This window comes from Lissotriton helveticus, chromosome 6 (genome assembly GCF_964261635.1).
Source record: "Lissotriton helveticus chromosome 6, aLisHel1.1, whole genome shotgun sequence".
Lineage (NCBI taxonomy): Eukaryota > Metazoa > Chordata > Amphibia > Caudata > Salamandridae > Lissotriton > Lissotriton helveticus.
This window is the reverse complement of record NC_136067.1, coordinates 1,768,458,002-1,768,476,842: the sequence shown is the minus strand read 5'-3', so window position 1 is coordinate 1,768,476,842 and position 18,841 is coordinate 1,768,458,002. Positions and strand designations below refer to the sequence as shown.

Below are 18,841 nucleotides of genomic sequence, written 5' to 3'. Positions count from 1 at the left end.
AGTATTCTGCAAAAGTGTGCGTATCACTGAAGTGACACGCAAAGTTGTAACTCCTCAAAAATGGCCGCCACGTAATACGTGATGACGAGGTCCCGCAAAGTATTCTGGGAAGAACAACAACGTCACGCATCAGAAGAATGCAGGAGTAGAACGACGAATGGACTCCAGAGCGATGCAGCCTGAATGACAAGACTCGAGGAAACTTTAAAAGATGCGGTGACGTGTGAATACATGAGCAGGCAAGGGAGACTTCGTTGAAAGCTCGAGAAGCCTTTTTTTTTTTTTTAAATGCAGGAATAATTGGGATGCTCCTTTTTTAACGCTATGTCAAAATTGAAGAAAATAATGTAATCACTGCTAATATTGCCTGGGAGGTTAATTTAAACACTCCAAACCCTTACTTTCAAATGTTATTGCATCTCTGTAAAATTAATTATTAAGAGAATACAAGTATTAAATAAAGTAAGGAGTTATAAACGAAGGCAAAATTAAGAGAAGTGAAATCTTGAATAATTTAAGACTGAAGACAGCTCCAAAATCGACTGTTTTTTCAGAAAAAATGTCTTCAAGGTAATTGTCTCTCTTTTAAAATGTCTTTTTAAATTATTCAAGCAAAAGAGTACTCACATGAAAAAGTATTCCATTTCAGTCCATTTCAGTCGAAAAATATCAGTAGACATCAGTACAGTCAGTCCAGTGGTATCAGTTGAAAGTAGATTTTCATAAGGTTAATCACAAAAAAAAATTGTGAATAAAAATGGGTTCAGTGGTTTCTTAGTGTTCATAGCAGAGTCCTCGTTGCCAATTGTAAGATCAGGAGACTGGTAGTTTAAGTAAATTAAGATTTATTGCAAGAACACAGGAGCAAGGTAGGGCACAGCCTACACAGGTCTTCTTCCACAGCAACTGTCTCCAAGCCACCAGCATAGAATGTTAAGGCAATAGCTGAGAGACAGAAGCTTGAAGGAAAACAATTCCAAAGAACAATACATATTATCAAAACACAACACGCGCTCTATTACTCGCGAGTATCCTGGCGCGTGAAGGTATGTGAGGAGAGCAGAGGCAGAAGGCGGTGGGAGCAGTTAGGTAGTTAAGTTAAACAAATGAGTTTTTAGGCCTTTCTTGAATTGGACAATATTCTGAGATGCGCGGAGGTGGAAGGGGAGTGCATTCCAAGCTCTGGCTGCAGTAACAGATATAGAATGGCCCCCCAGCCTAGCATACTTGAATCTAGGAAGGACCATCCTACATCCTTCATTGAGTTAAAAGGTCTAGATATTGAATTCTCAAGTGTTGTAGGGAGGGAGAAAGAACATTTTGCAGGACCTGGTCCGAGGGCCTTGTAGCACAGATTGAGAATACTTGTTTCCTTGGTATTAGTTTGTGACCCTCTGTGTTCCAGCCTTCGACAGTGTGATGCTTTGAATAGTATGAAGGTGGCTGGTTATGCTTAGTTTTCACCAAGGTAGCCTGACTTCTTGGTGTGTGTTGATGACACTGAAGATGATGCAACATGTTTTGAAATTGATGTGGCTTCTGTATTGGTTTCAATGAAGTTCTCTGAGGTTATGGATTATATAATCATATTTAAGTTGACTCATGATTATGCAGATGGTTATTTCAAAGGCAGTTTTAGTGGGGTCATTGTTGAGTCAGCGAGGATAGCATTCCCACCATAAATGTGATAGAGTGCCAGGGCTTTGATCGTGGGGTAGAAGCTAGAAGGCGGCAGGTGTGCTTCATCTTCCAGAGAAGGCTAAGCTGAAACCAGGTGGTATGAAGCTCCCTGCTCACACTGTCTGTGAAAGAGAGGATAGAGTCAAGGTAGAAGGGAAAGGCAATGATGAAAGAGATATTGGGACATGCTGTTGCCAATTAGTAAAATCGTCGTTTTGCAAAGGTTCCATTTCAGATAGATTTTAGATTTGCATTGTGTTAAGAAAGCTTCTATGTTGCTCAACACGATTCCGCGTTGAGATTTGAAGTAATAACAAGGTCATCAAGTATCTATGGATTGAATGAGGGCCTGGAGAAGATATCAAGGAGGTGTTGGTTAGATATCTGTTAAATTCGAAGGAGTTGATTATATTAATGAAGTGGTGATTGATGTTGGTGGAAGTTCATACTTGGTGAATTATAGTGGTGGATTAATTCAGTGCCTTAATGAGCAAGTTATCATTAATGGCCTGTATTACTGTGTTGATGTAGAGGTCTTGTTTGGCTTTGGCTATCTTGTTTATGATTTTGTTAAAAGACACATTTAGTGCTGTGAAGTCTTTGCTTGTGTATGTATATGTAAGTTGTGCCAAAAAATCTCTAGTTTGTGTATGATCTCCTGCTGGAACTGATTGGACTCAACCGTTACGGTTAGATGTTTTTATGTGTTTTGTTGAGGTCTGCATTGAATAATGGGGGCCCACTTGTATGGGTGGGTCTTTCAACCAGAACAGTAAAGGCCCAGAAACACACAGTGGAACTGTCAAATATTTTGCTTTGAACTTACATTGGAACTGGGGATGTGGGGAGAAGAGGGATTTAGGTCTGTGTTCGGCAGCACACAGGGAAATCTGCTAACCCCAGACATTTTGGAAAGCTAGACACATGGGGGGAGTTCAGGATGCTGTGGTTTGTGTGGATCCCACAACATTTTTTTTTACCCAGATGGCCTTGAAAATGTGAAATTTGGGGTGAAATCAGAGAATGTCCTCCTATTTCTGTCAGGGAAAATAGTGGAATCTGTGGCTAGTGACAAATGTCCTACCATCCAAACTTCTTATGAAAACATGTGTGGGTGGATCTTTTGCCCAGGACAAGCCCAGAGATTAACCGAATTGACAGGGTTCTGAGGAGCCTGATGATCTTAAGTCCCAATGCTAGAGCCGCTCCCCATGGAACTCAGATGAAATTGGGTGGTTTTAATTATAGTTTGGGAATTTGCAGGGTATTCTGGGTAAGAAAACATGGTGCGGTCCATACAAGCTACACAATTATGGTTCCTCCTGGGTCTCTGTTTTTCTGAAATGTCCAGCAGTGACAGCAGGGCCCGAATACTACAGCCATCTCCCTGTGGAATGTGACTGGAAATTGTGTGTTTATATACATAGTTTTGACATGTCCACTGCATTTAGATTAACAAGATGTACAGGGATCCACAATACCTCTTGGCCTCTAGTTGTGTGACATGCCCAGGTTTATGAGGGCTTCCTTGGAGCTGGCCATTAGCAAGCCAAAATGATGCAGTAATCCCCAATAGAGAGTATTAGCAAGATTAGTGTTTTTAGGTAAGGTTTTGATATGTGCAACTGTGAGAAATGGGTCCTGCCCATTTAATCTCCCTGTATTGTTCGCTTTAAAGACTACCTGATTTATAGACTTCTGCTGTGACTGAGTCTCATTACCTGAGTCTCAACTACTATAAGCTCTGTTATAAGGGAGTGGGAGTTCTAGCTGCCACTGTCTGTCTTCAGTGATAAGGTCCACTCCTGCACAGCTTTGGTAAGATGGGATGGGTTCAGTTGAACACGTGTGTAAATGTGTGCAGGCTGAGCATGTCCGCCGAGTATCTGGTCACAGGTAGCCTATCACAGAAGGGTTCCTTCAGGGATTGGTGCCTCCTGGAGAGGAGTTATAAGAGAGGCATTACTTGTGTGAGTATCTACATCTGTAGTGATTACTGAAAAGTGTGTGCTGCACTTCAATATATACTAAGGGTAAAATCTACACCAAACTACAGTGTCCACATAGTTAGGCTAAATACATATTTGATACACCAATATTATGGTAAATCACAATTTTGAATGCAGATTTGACATTCATTTCAACATATATGCACTCTCTGGGGCACTTTAAGATTCATCATTTTCTCTGCTTCAGCTTCTAATTAGATTTTCCCTACTTGGACATGTTAATTTGCCAGTGGGCAGCTAAAGGATAAAAGGCCTCCAGTAATTATGCTTTCTCCTAGGAGAGGAGAGGGTGGGGATGAAATCTGCATGTGCTAACTACTTTTCATACTGCACTTTCCTGGGAAGGCACAACCCCACAGAAATGAATTAAGATAGCCTGTTTCCAGGAGCCAGTCACAAGAGGGACTGCCCTCCGAAGTTTGGAGTGAAGGGGCCAGGCACCTGGGGCAGTTCGGTGTGGGGCTTAGACTCTCACTGAAGGTATTTCAATGGAACACTTGATGGCAGCATCTTAAAAAATTCTAAAAAGCTGCGCTGAAGAGTTGGTGCAGTGGTGGAGTGAAGTGTCACCCTAGGATTAGGCAGAGGTGCTGAACTTTTAGAACTTCCCACCCCAATTTAAAACCCCTTCACAAGGGAGAAAATAGTCAGGATCTGGGTGACGTGCTGATGAGGAGGATCCCGGTCCTAGGAGAGGTACCAGGCATCCAGACCGGAGACAGGTCTTATGCAAAGGGGGAAGTGCAGTAAAAATCCAGCTCTTTAAAAATGTCAATGATTTAGAGGTCAGGAGTTGGAAAACCTGAAGTCCTGGTGGCTAGAGCTGGCCACCGCGAGCAAAAGGACACCAAAACATCCAGTAGGGACTGAGAAAACTCAAAAGGAAGTTCGTACAAGATAGGGCCTCATGAACTCCTCCGGGATGAAAAATCGCTGGAAGGACATGTGCACATCCTTGCTCCACTAATTGTGGGTTTCCCACAGGAGGGTCGGGGGCACCAGGGCTTTAAAGAAAAGATGTGACAAGAAGAGCAAGATAAATGAAAGGCATTGTTCTGCACAAGGCTGCTAATAATTTATTCGGACCTCGTGGCAAATTTGTTCCCAATAATCCATTACTCCATGAATTTGCATATTTAGTGCACTGTGTCCAGAAGGGCAGATGTAAAGCAGCATCACTTTTACTCTGCTGGGGAGTGGGGGGTGGTCACCTTGGAATAAAGGTGGGTCCCCCAATAGACGACAGGAGTGCCCCGGTCAATTTTATTAAGGTGCACTAAGTTTCCCAGGGGGAAGAGTTAGTCAACAGGAGAGGTTAAGTGAAATATCCAGTACTCTTGCCGCTTGTTCTTTTGCCTGCAGGTTATGGACTGTGGGAACCTATGTTGCTGGGGTTTAAGGTTGCACTGCACCTTGGTTAAAATAGAAGAAAGACTTCCTAAAAGTAGCATTTTTTAGAGTAGTGACTTAAAAGCAGAATTTACCATTAATCGGTTTTTAAAACTGCAATGAATGTGTGTGGGAACAGTATTTGTGTACCTGGTCCAAACTGAAGTTTTATCTTAAGTTAAATAAGGTAAGCTAATGATCTTCTATGGGAGAAATAGCCTTACAACAGTGAAAAACGACTTTAGGCGTTTTAAACTCTCAGTATACATAAAATGTAGATACATATGTCCTGCTTTTTAAATGCTATGCACCATGCCCTTAAAGCCTTTTAGTCCTACCATAGGGGTAACTTAAAAGTTTGAAAACGATGCTTTAGGCCTGGAATAAGGTTTATTTTGGCAGGTCAAAATGGCAGTTTGAAACAGCACTACAAGCTGCAGTAGCAGGCCTCAGACATGTTTGACTGGGCCACTTGTAGTGCTGCATCCCACTAGTAGCATTTATGTACAGGCTCAGGGTACATGTAGTACCAGGGACTTATAATTAAATAAAAGGTGATAATTAACTTATAGCTTCATAACCCCAGATACACAAACCAGCCCAAACCTTTTCCACCATTGTTGCTACTAGACACTCTATCGCCTATCTCTGTAGGTCATACATTCTGTCAATCCCAACACCACACCAACAACTGTGCGACACTTGGGAAACAGAGTTTGGAGGATCTTTGCATGCAAAGAGTGGACTCGAGTTCTGAACTGCCCCCTAAAGGTTTCCTGAAACGCCAGACTTAAATTGACCTTATTCTTTGTACTATATTGAGCATATCTTTCTCCCACCAGACTGTTCAGAATATTCCCTGGGACATTGCCTCATGCCCCCACTGCACTTTTGAAAATGCAGACCAACATCACATGCTATGGGCTTGCCCCTCCATTTCCACTTATTGGGTTCAAATATTTCATATCCTTCCCTTCAGAGGGCATGGGAAGCGAGAGCTCTGGACCCTTCTCACCCAATGTTTTTTTTACTTTACTCTGCTGTAGCGTTTTGCATTGCGTAAACCTACATAAAAATGTTAGAAAAAATTAAAGGTGGTAATTTGGTGTAGTGCAATTTTACAATGTTTTAAGGAGAGAGCACAAGTACTTTTCTGCTGGTTTGCAGGGGTAAAGTGTGCCAAGTCCTAATGCCAACAAAAACAAGTTCAGGAAAAATGAAGACTGCTGGCAAAACGTTTGAGATAATACCATGCCAAGGATGTCAGGTCTAATGGAAATATTTACTGATAATGAAACAGTTAATATTGAATCAGTACGGGATTTAATGAATGTCATTTAAGTGTTTTTAAAAGCTTTGTTGATAGTTGCAAAATTAACAGTGTGTCATGACGTGCTGTAACAAATGTCATTGTAAATTTGCACTTTCATTAGTGATTTTAAAGGTATTGTGTGTGGTTGTTATGACACATTTCTGTGTTAATTAATGTGGTGACATTGTAACTAAGTCACTTGGCCTGCCTTTTGATAACTACACCCCACTATATTGTGTCTAGGATATGTGGAGGGTGTTGTGTTTATAGGGTTCAGGGCTCTCCCTTAGGGTCTAAATGTTTTGGAGGAACGTCACCATCATTGTGTTTTTAAATTTATGCATAATATTGAGTAGTATGTGCGCAATAAAGTACTTTTCCTTTTTATAAGTAAAACCACAGACTGTGCCTGGTATATTGGATACTATTCGTAGCCTGCATGCGGACCGGGGATACTAGGTCACACCACCACCCCTTAGTAGGTCTTAGAGACTGCTCTTCCTCACTTCCTTAGGAGAGTCAAGTGCTACACTGGATTACTTGATTTCCAGGAAGCTCAAGGTTGCGAACTTGTAACTTGAGAAGGAATCACTTTCTACTTTCTTACAGCAGCATGCTCAGGGTAAGAGTACATGCTGAAATCCACACCAACCATGCATTTCTGGATTCCTCACGGCCTCTAGTTGTCAGAAATATCCAGGGTTGGTAGGATCCTTTGGTTCCCGTCAGCCCCAAGCTCAAATACTGCAGACAGCACCCATAACACAGAAACAAAATTGTGATTTCTTTGATTGTAGTTTTGACATATGGGCTGGCATAGAGGGGCGGGGGCTGTAATCCTTCAATTCCACTTTCCAGAGGGACAGAAGGGCTGGTTCCCAGAGGTCATATGAGGGTCTGATGCCAGCACAGGCCAGCCACCAATTATTCCTTTTTCTGATACTGTTCCTTGGTGTCAGGTGAGCTTTCTGCCACTCTGGAGCAGAAAGATTAACAGCAAATCGGTCATTTTGCCCCCAGAGAGCAGAAAAACTGGTGGTGCCAAGAGGAGGAGATGTGGCCCGCTGCCAGGTGGAGCTATCCACCTAGCCCATTCTTTTCTTTTTTTTTTCTTAATACACTAATATTTTATACCTAGGTGACATTTTGTCACCCTGGTACAAGCATAATGGGGGCAATCCAACTATCTGCATCTGCATAGGGACAGAAACACTATCTGGGGGGTAGTTGGGGCATGCAGAAGATGGGCAAGGCCCCTATGCCATTCCTGTTTTCACTTTTTTCTCCTGGTAGTCTGGGGAGCTTTCTGACCACCTCTAGGTGAACAGTTTGGGGGTAAATTTCTCAGGCTGCAGAAAGACTTATCTGTGGGCCGGGCAATTGGTTGTGATGGTGACCAATGCAGGATAGACTGGACTGCTATCCCAATCTGTTCTGAATTTTTTCCATGCTAATCTAGTAGACTTCCTGCCCTTCTGGCAGCTTTGAAGACGAGGGGTCCATCTTGGGATGATTTATAATGATTTCAAAATGACTTTCAATACAGAAGCACGAGACAGATGGAGCACTGGGTTGTGGGGCTGGGGAAAAGCCAGCTTTCTAAATTTGAAAGAGCAGGGGAGTAAAAAGGAAATGAGGGGTGAGGAGAGCGAGAGAGAGAGCCAAATGGAGAAAAAATAGTTCCTTGTGCAGTGCAATGAAAGGTTTTCACATCAGCAGTGCAGGAAGACACTGAGACCAAAATGGTTCTTGGGCTGGACAAATACAGGAATAGGAAGGATTAGGATGATGAGCAAAAGGTGGATCTAAAGCTGACTCTGAGTCAATATAGAATACAACAGGTCTGCTGCCAACAGATGCAGTTCTAATATTTGACAGGTGCTTAACAGTAATCATTGAACGTGTCAGATGCAAGCAAACAAAAGTAGCAGGAAGTAAAATGCGGCCCATCTTGATATCATTGCAACTATGTCTTTCAGTGCTTGGAGCGAGCTATGAAGTTTGCATGCGGTGAATTTCACCTCTGGTACCAGCTGGCTCTTTCAATGATAGCGTGCGGAAAGGTAAGATTTCAAACACGAATGTTAAAAGTGCCATTTTCTTTCGTTTTTTCACCCACTTTCTCTTTATTTATTTACCAGCAGTCAAGTGCTTTTGTATGGAGCCAGCTGCCATTAAATATTGTTTTTTTGCTCTGATTCCTGTAGTAGGGGGAGAAGTTATGTACAGCTCGTGAGTTTTATGTGCCTGCACAAAAGCGTTAAGTGAGCCTGGACTCATTTTAATGCAGTTTGTGTTTAAAGCAGAGATTTGTGGTGCGCGCAAGTAGTAATTAATCAGGTGTGTTTCCCTCAGTGGCAAAATAAAGTCACCCAGGGCTGGCTTCGTCTGTATTATTCAATCACTGCAGAAATGTAAAAATGTATTGATATACATTACAATAATTGCGGTCTACACTTACGTACCTTGCAGTTTTATTTATTATTCACTACGGAGAAATATGTCTGTCATGCTCCTGCAAGCCTTTTTTGCTGCTCCACAGCGGATGTCTAAGAAGGTCGGACCGCATTTCAAACACTTCTTCCCTGGGGTATAAATGCTCTTTTGCACTAACATTCTGCTCTTGCTCTTAGTAGAGCAAAAACTGTTTATAATGAACTCATTCTGCACATCAAGAGACCATGCGTGCTTTTCCCCCCCAAAATCGGGCTGTATACGGTGCATGCGCTAACAGGCAACTGTGACTTAAAGTTAAGGCGTGCTTTCGGGGTTGGCAGACAGTTTACTCAATTACAACCGTGACGGATGTCCCATCCGCCTTATTACAAGTGCATTATCGAGTATGGCACTTGTAATAACACAGACGGGGCCGCCGTCACGATTCTGATGGAGTAACTCCGAATCAGGCCCTTACTGCATTAGCTGTGAACGTCAAGGAGGACACGGCGCTAACCACTGCTAAATTGAAACTCGCTGACAGCAGCGCATGCGCAAAGAGATATCGAGTTAGCGACTGCGACTCTTTCCGATCCTGGCTGGCATACACCCGTTTGGCATCTGTGCGCAGTCGCAAATGAGCTCACGACACAAATGCGGGGCAAAAAAACCGTGCTTTTTATTTTGTTATGTTTTCTTCAACTTTAAAACATGGAAAAATCGTTATTTTGGGGGCAACGTTAGTTTGTTTTGTTTGGCATTATGAAACAATCATAAATAGTTCCAAAACAAGTTTACATATTCCAAAAGAAGATATTAATTCATTTGTCTTGTGTTTGTTAAAACTGTATACGTATAATGTGATTTCTTGGCAAATTATCTCTTAGCATTTGCTTGAAATTGCTTAATTTATTTATTATTTTATTAATTTAAGGTCCATTTAGTGAAGGGAATGCCCAAGTCCAACATTCTTTAATGGCAGTTTCTGCCTGGAAGACGTTATAAGCAAGCTGGAGCACTTCCCTTTTTAGGCTTTTATTAAAACATGTACAGGATGGTTCAGCCGTTTTAGACGTGTATTTAGGATATTACACAGTGGGACTAGTAGACCAGATTGGCATTAACACTATGCTTCAATACTTTTTGCGATGTTAAAAACGTGTTATACATTACAGACCCGAGAAATAATCTGTTGCCCAGTTCCCTGTAACAAAAGCAGCAAAATCAGTGCAAAAGAATAGTCAGACCATTTTGCTGTAGTGTACAGTTTGTCTCTGTTTTTGACGCTGTCTTTCTTCTCTTTATCGTAGTTTTTAAAAAGTATTTCTATCAGATTGTAGAATCTGGGCAGAGTGGGGATCAGGTAAAATAACAAGTGTTGGTAAGAAACTCCAAGGTGAGATGGGTAGACAGTGCACTATTGTTTGCTTCCTCTCCAAAGATATAATTTACATTTATTTAGAGTGTTACATTTGTGCACTGGGTGCAAACTGAACAGTGTGCTGTAGCACAGTAGTTGTGCTGTATCTAGTTCAGTTGTGAACCTGTACCCGCATTAGCAACAGTGCAACACCTTATCTGTTTAGTCTTATGAAAGTGCAAGAGTGTAAAGCAATAAAAATGAATTATAATGCAGCATATATAAACCACAATTGACTGCCTAACCTCCAAGTGTTATGGCATTAGTATTTGTGTGGGTTATATATTGTATTGTAGTTGCATTTATATAACACCCTTGGGGTGGTGTAGCGTTTCATGCTGGGCAGCACGCTGCTCCCGAACCCAGAGTTAGTTGTTGTGATCTTTAGTGGGAGGTGACATGTGCATTCATGCATTGGTTGGAGTATTAATATATGATGAGCTACATGTAATTATGTATTTTTAGGTTGCACAGGTATAACTTTTAAAGGAGAGTGTGTGATCTTTGTACGGAGGTGTGGTCAGTTTGCAGCGATACAATAATAAGGATTAAGGCAAACCAGACACAACAAAGTGTGTGTGCAGCAACAGCCAGTGGGTAGAGGTTTGTCTGTGTGTGTAACCAGTTAGACCTAGGCCTCTGATAGACATAGGCCTCTGTCTGCAGATACCTTCAGGTAAAAAGCCCCCCGCCTCCATCCTCCTACCTGAGTATAGGGGCAACAGGTGTTAAGTTAGTCATTTGTTTACCACTTTCAATTTACGATATAAATACCACAGGTTCTTCCTGTTATCACTATGTGTGATTAGAACTCCTTGAAGCTGCCATAAAGGCAATTCGTTATCATGGAGGAGAGAGCTTTTATGTGACAGATTTAGCTGTCTCTTCAGCCTCTTGGAACAAAGCAATCATACATAAAAAAATGTGTGTGTTTTTTTAACCCACTGTCAAATGCTAGTAGGTAGTTGTCCTGAATGTCTGAAAAAAAGTTCTTCCATCTCAGCTCATACTTGGACAGTTTAGGGGGACTAGTCATGCAGAGACTGAGAAAAAGGGGGTCCCAAAACTCGTTTTCCCCATTCATTTTTCCATAAGAATTTTAGACACAGCTCCAGCCCAAACCACTGAATGGAGTTACACCAAATTTAGCAGAAAGCTAGATATTGGTCCAGAGAGGGTGCATCTTGTGGTTTGGTGTAAATCTCTTTGGTAGATTTCCATGTCAGTAGCCCTTCGACGCTACGCCTGGTAGCGTTCAACTGTTTTTTCTGGGGCTGCCACTCCACCATTATGGACATGCCCTTTGATGGCCGTCGTCTTTTCGGCGACAAGGCTGACAACGCACTAGATCCAGGTCCTTGGGCTTCTCCACCAACCGCCCTGCGCAGTTTGCCTTTCGCCCCTTTCGTGACTACAGAAGAGGTGCCCTGCTACGTCCTGCCCAGAGCCACAGGCCAGCGCAGGCTGTTCATCCCCAGCGCGACCGGGGTTGAGGGAACCACTGTTGTGGTTCTGAGGGCCAGTGGCCGGGCCAGTCCACCACAGCCCCCTCTGCTGAAGCCTCCAAACCCTCCTAGTCTGACCTTTCAGGGCCCCCAAATGCCAGTGGGCGGCAGAATCCGCTATCATTTCCCCACTGGCGCACATTCACGCCAGACAGGTGGGTTTTTGCAAATAGTCTGCAGGGGCTACTCCCTCCCTTTTGAGACTACCCCTCCCTCCATGCCGCCTCAGTACCATCACATTTCGGAGGATCACCTGGCCCGTCTCCAACAGGAAGTTTCGGCACTCTTGGCCAAGGGTGCCATCAAGCGCGTTCCTGTCCCAGAAGTAGGTCCTGATTGCTATTCCCACTACTTTCTGGTACCCAAGAAGGACAAAGGCCTACGTCCTATCTTTGATCTCAGGAACGTAAACCGCTTCCTCCGGAAAGGAGTAGTTCATAATGTTTACGCTCGCTCAATTCTTGCTTGACCTCAACCCAGGAGACTGGATGGTAGCGTTGGACTTGCAGGACGCTTACTTTCACATCCACGTCCTGCCGGCCCACCAGCGTTACCTGCGGTTCACAGTAGGCCATGAGCACTTTCAGTTTACTGTGCTCCCCTTTGGCCTTACCAGCGCCCCTTGGGTGTTCAGGAAAGTGATGGCGGTGGTCGCAGCTCATCTGCGCAGATCAGGGGTTCCATTCTTCCCCTATCTCCACAACTGACTGTTGAAGGTGGGCTCGCCCCTGGCTGTCGTCTCCCACCTCCAGACTACGGCCGACATCCTGCATTCGCTGGGGTTCTCCATCAACATGCCGAAGTCACACCTGACCCCCTCTCAGAAGCTCCTCTTCATTGGAGCAGTTCTGAACACAACACAGTTTTGGGTTTATTCTCCCAAACAGTGAGTCCGGGATATTCGGGCTATGATTTTAATCATTCAGCCTCTATGCCGGGTTTCGGTCATGATGACCCTGTGGCTGCTGGGCTTCATGGCTTCCTGCATCCTGCTGGTTGATCATGCTAGGTGGCATATGCGGGCTCTGCAGTGGGACCTGAAGTTCCATTCAGCGCAGCATCAGGGGAATCTGTCCGATTGCATCCAGGTCTCGGAGGACACTGCACCACAATTGCAGTGGTGGCTAACAAACCAGCATTGGGTCAACAGCAGATCCCTCTCCCTTTCCCAACCAGAACACACAGTGGTGACAGATGCATCCCTTCTGGGATGGGGTGGCCACATGGGAGAAGCGGAGATCAGAGGCCTCTGGTCTCGGCGAAGTCTGGGCTCCACTTCAACCTTCTGGAACATTGGGCGATCCGTCTTGCACTCAAAGCATTCCTTCCCTCTTTCCGGGGAAGAGTAGTGCAGGTGTTCACAGACAACACCACTACCATGTGGTACTGCAACAAACAAGCCGGTGGGGTTGTGGAACCTATGTCAAGAGGCCCTCCGCCTCTGGACATGACTGGAACATCAGTGCTTATCCCTGGTGGTTTAACACCTGGCAAGTTCACTGAACGCCAGGACGAACGAATTCAGCTGCAGGTGCATGATGGATCACAAATGGCGTCTTCAGTCGGAGGTGGTGCAAGGTCTCTTTCAGCAGTGGGGAGAGCCTTGGTTAGATCTATTCGCCACCGAAGAGAATGCGCTATGTCAGCAATTCTGTGTGTTGGAATTTCCAAGGTGGCACTCGCTCGGGAACGCTTTTTGTCACGAGTGGAGTTGCGGTTTTTCTATACGCTTTTCTGCCTATACCACTTCTACCCAGAGTGCTGAAGAAGATCAAGTGCGACCGGGCCCAAGTCATTCTTGTGGATCCGGATTGGGCATGAAGAGTCTGATATCCCGAGCTGCTCAACATGGCCATCGATCCTCCGATCTGACTGCCTCTTCAGGAGGATATTTTGTCTCAGCAGGAGTGGATGGTCCTCCACCCGAACATGTCCAGCCTCCACCTCCTTGTGTGGGGATTGAGCGGTGGCGATTGACGTCGTTTGACCTGCCTCCCGAAGTCTGTGATGTAATCTTAGCAGCCAGGCGTCCCTCCACTAAGATGGTATACGCCTGCAGATGGAACAAATTTGTGGCATGGTGCACAGCAAAGGCTGTGGATCCCTTTTCTGCCCATCTTTCTGATGTTCCGTTGTTCCTCCTTTCTTTGACCCAGCAGGGCGCTGCTCTGGGCACTCTTAAGGGCTACCTCTCGGCCATTTCAGCCTTCCTTAGGCTCCCTGATCAGCCTTCTCTTTTCAAGTCCCCTGTTGTAAATAGATTCCTTAAGGGCATTACTCATCTTTTTCCTCCTGCTCCCTTCGTAATGCCCCAGTGGGACTTGAACTTGGTTCTGACATATCTTATGTGCGCTTCCTTTGAGCCGCTGCATAACTGTCCTGTCAGACTTCTCACTCTGTCTTCCAAGCCTCCCTTTCTGGCTATCCATCCGGACAAGGTCGTCCTTAGAATTAGACCTTCCTTTCTTCCCAAGTTGGGTACTTCTTTCCACATTGGATAGACCATCACTTTGCCTACCTTCTTTCCGCCTTCACATCTTTCGAAAGAGGAAGAGAGGCTCCACCGTCTGGATCCAAAAGGTGTGCTTTCTTTCTACTTGGATTGCACCAAACAATTCCGGGCGGATGACCAACTCTTTGTTGGTTACGTGGGCGCTCAGAAAGGTCGGGCTGTGCACAAACGGACCATCTCCAGGTGGGTCGTTCTGTGCATCAAAGCCTGCTATTCTTTGGCTAAGGAGGAGCCTCTAGTGGGGCTACACTCCCATTCCACTAGGGCGGTGGCAGCTACTACTGCTTTGGGACGAGGAGTTCCCCTAAATGGCATCTGTCAGGCTGCTATGTGGGCATCGCTGCACACATTCACCAAACACTACTGTCTGGACAGCCAAGTCCTGAGAGACGGCTTCCTTGGCCGCTTTGTTGTCCAGAACTTTCTGGTGTGAACTTAATTTGCAGACCCACCTCCAGGGTTGGTATTGCTGGGGTATCTATTCTAAGGTAAGGAATATATAACTAACTGTTTCTTTCAGATGAACAAGTTACTTACCTTCGGTAACAATATATCTGTAAGAAACATAGGTTAGTTATAGATTCCTTACCGCCCCAACCATCCTCCCCGTTCTGCGAACTGACTTCTAGGGTTAAGGACATCCTTTCAGGGCCCTAGGTTTGTGCCCCAGTTAGCAGTGTGTTGCATGGCTCTGCGCTTCTGGCGTGGAAAGTCGTGTACAGAACTAACGTCCGCGCATGAGGGCAGCACCTATGTAGCTACCGCATCATCATCCCAGCGACCACGCCGCCGCCGACGTACGCCGAGTCGACCAACGCCACCTTCCGACGCACAAGGGTACTGCTGACTAAAAACTTTCCGGATCCAGTCTGACGCCTGGGGTAAATCTAAGGTAAGGAATCTATAACTAACCTATGTTTCTTACAGATAGATCGTTACCGAAGGTAATTAACTTGTTCTTTTGGCCCTGAGGGGTCCCATTGGGACCTCCTCCCCCCCCAAGAGGCCTTGGGGGTCAGGAGGTTTCTACCCTGTCCCCTTTTCTTTTTTTTTCTTTACATTTCTTGTATGACTCAGTCCCAAGAAGGCTGCCAACACTTCTTGGTCAGTAGCGTTTCAATAGGCTGTTGGGTTATCAGATATCTATATTTTTTAACTTAAATATCTTTGAAACTACTGAACAGATTGACAACAATTCACAAAAGCAAGCTTTCTGGACCTACTCTAACTTTCTGCCAAATGTGGTGTAATTCGGTTCTGCAGTTTGGGCAGTAGTCATGGTCAAAAAATAAAAATCCCCATACACATAACATGGGGAAAACACATTTTGGGACACCCCTTTTTTTCTTGGCTCCACTTGATGGATCACCCTGAAACTTTTAACACAGCAGCTGATCCAAAAAGCAGACGTTTGGTCAAAATTTTGTGAAGTCTCGTCAAGTGGCGCCAAGTTATTTGCAAAAAAAAAAAGCTAAAGTGCTTGTGCATGTTCTTGGTTCAAAGTGCAAATGCTCTTATGTGCTCTAACATGGATTTCTTACTCAAAGGTTATCAATCAAAAGGCCATTTGACTGCCCCACCTTGGAGCGTGCGGGTACGTAAATACATCCTCCATCCAAATTATGGTTCATACCAGAGAGTAACAACGTTTTTTAAAGTGCAAGTGCTGTTGCGCATGAAAGTGCTAGTGCTAGAGAAAAATGTTAATTTCCTGCTACAGCAATCTGGAGACATTTTCCTAAATGTCAATTATATTAAACAGTATATACATTTATTACATGACTGGTTCCTCTATCCTATTGCTAATATATCTCTACTGGTCTGACTTCACCTATACATACTACAAAATGTAGATGGCTTTCCTACCCGTGAGTTATCAATCCTTCCTTACAAATTACCGAGAGTACAAGATACATGAATAAAACCGAAAAAATAAAAAAGTTTCTGAAATTTTTAATGTTTCTAATAGCATTGCTTTTCTACAGTAAAATTCTTATGTCTATTACACTGGGAATTGGCGGTAGAGGGGTCCCACCCCTCTATAGGTGGACATGCATGTCTTCTTCGGAGTCGAGTCCCTGCCGGATCTTGATGCCCAACAAAAGTATATATTGTGACTCTAATTGTCTAAGTTTCATTTCTCTGTTGCCCCCTCACCTATTTCTTGGGACTGAATTGATCACATAATAAAAGCACTCGTTTATATCCCTCCAATGAACCTCATTAATATGCCTGGCTACGGGATAAGTTATATCTTTGTTTTTTACAGCCCTCAGGTGCTGAAGGATTCTCACATGTACCATGTGTATAGTGCTTCCCACGTAGAGCTTGGGGCACGTGAATTGAAGAATGTAAACCACATGGTCACGCCTACAATCAAAGAAGCAGGGTATTTCCAAGGTTTCTTCAACAACGGAGATTGGATCTCTTTCCTGTTATTGCCATGTTGCCACGCTTTACATTTCAAGCATTTGTTAAAACCTGGATTGGCTTTTAGCCACCCTTCTGTTTCTACAACCTCTAGGCTGCTCACTACCAGGTGTTGCCTCATAGATTTCGCCCTTCTGAAAGTTAATAGCGGCCTGCGTGAAACACTGTTGCCTATCGTGGGCTGATTCCTCACTAGGTGCCAATGCCTTTTCATGCAATCTCTCACCTAGACATGGTAGGCATTGTACCAAGTGATCATACTGATTTCATTCTTCTTTTTGACCTCTCGTCTGGCTTCTGCTGTCTCTGGGAATAAGATAAATTCTCTTGTGATTCCCTCCACTTTAGGGCCTTATTTAGGACTAGTTGGCTGTATCCTCTCTCTCTCTAAATGTTTGTGTCAGTCCAACCTGAGCCTCTTTTAGTGAGGACAGCTCACTGGAGTTCCTCTTCATGCGGAGATGCTCCACATATGGTATACTGATTTTGAGTTTTTGTGGAAGGAAACTGAGTGGAAAATTGAGTTCCCTGCCATTGGTTTTCTGTAAGTGCATGTGTGTATTCTCTCATTATTTATGAATACTTCTAGGTCTAGAAAGTACACCAGAGATTCACTGATGTTACCGGTAATTTTCAGATTCAGGTAATTGACATTTAGTGCAGATACAAATTCATTGGCCTTTTCCCGAGAGCCCCTCCAAAGAATAAACAGTTGGTCTATTAAAGGAGACCACACTACAATATTCTCACTACATTCTGTTGCATAATCAACCCTGAGCATCTGCTCCACCCACCAGCCCATGTGAAGGTTCGCATATCTGGCGGCGAAGCATGTGCCCAAGGCCGTGCCCCTTACCTGCTTTTTACTATCTCTCCCAAACAGGAAAAAAATATTTTCAAGGCATAATCTAGCCATTTCCAGCAGCATCTCTGAATGCTGATAGAGATTTATAGGTCTAGTATCAAGGAAGTGTCTCAGGGCCCTAAGACCATCCTCATGTACAATGCTGGTGTACAGCAACGCTACATCAAGCGTAATCAACAGGTTGGATATGTATCCCGAAACGCTGTACGGAGCAACACAAAATTTGGCAGAAAGGTAGATTTTGTTACTGCAGTTCACGCTGATTTTGTTATATGGTGAAAATCCATTCAGTAGTTTACAAGAAATTAGAGGAAATCCAAACTTGTATATCTGGGTAGATCCCATGGTGAGAATGATTGGCTGTCAGCACTTCAACCAGAAAGTGATGGCAGCGATCTTGGTACCGATATACATGATAGCACCCAATTGAAATGCATTGTAGTGAATGGCAGGTTTTGAGAGTCCCAAAAAAGCAGAACATATAAAGGGTGTGCGCACCTATGTGAATTCGAGCACACAGTCTCTTCTTTGAAGTGCGCACACACCACGAGAAGCAAGTATTCATGTTAATCACAGCGCTGTGTAGAAGCATGATGGGTGCAGGGATTAACATGAATGATTGAAGAAAAGCAGACAATCTGCCCCCTCAGCGCTCTATTGACCAAGTTGACATGGCCGTATATTGTCAAAGAGAGGTTCTGCCATCTCGAAAAAAGGTGATCAATATCCTTAACTACCTTCTTTATGTTAGTCTGCGCTATACTATTAAGATCTGGTGTTAATATTATGCCCAAATACCTAAACTGGCTACTTCGAACTCCCTCCCAGTTGTCAACCCCCCAGCACATTATTTCGGTTTTGGAATTGTTGATCAGATAGCCAGAGTACAGGCCAAAATCAGTCATTACCTCCTCCACTCTAGGGAACACCTCGGCCGGATTGCTGGTATAAACTAGCAAATCATCAGCGTATAGGGCCAACTTACAGCTGTAGTCCTTGACTCTAAAGGGTGTGATCAGGTCGTCAATCCGCAGCGCCTGCGCCAAAGGCTCGATATAAAGATCGAACAGGAGGGGTGAAATGGGGCACCCCTGCCTCGTTCCCCTTTTTATGTTGAAGCGCGATGTCAAAAGACCATTTAATAATATCGCAACAGAGGCGCCCTCATAACACCCTCTCAATGTTTGGATAAAGGTTGTACCAAAACCCATAGTTCTCAATACTTCCCACAGGAAGCCCCAGTTGACACGGTCGAAGGCCTTCGCAGCATCATATGCAGCCAC

General features: G+C 44.2%; 1 protein-coding gene across 1 annotated transcript in view; it reads left to right on the top strand.

The window, feature by feature from the left end:
* Positions 1-18,841, top strand: part of TTC7A (tetratricopeptide repeat domain 7A) — a 1,530,821-nt gene that overhangs the window by 572,115 nt on the left and 939,865 nt on the right. Inside the window, exon 10 of the mRNA XM_078649658.1 lies at positions 8,370-8,453. Within this exon, the coding sequence (XP_078505784.1) occupies positions 8,370-8,453 (84 nt within the window). The remainder of the gene's footprint in view (positions 1-8,369; positions 8,454-18,841) is intronic.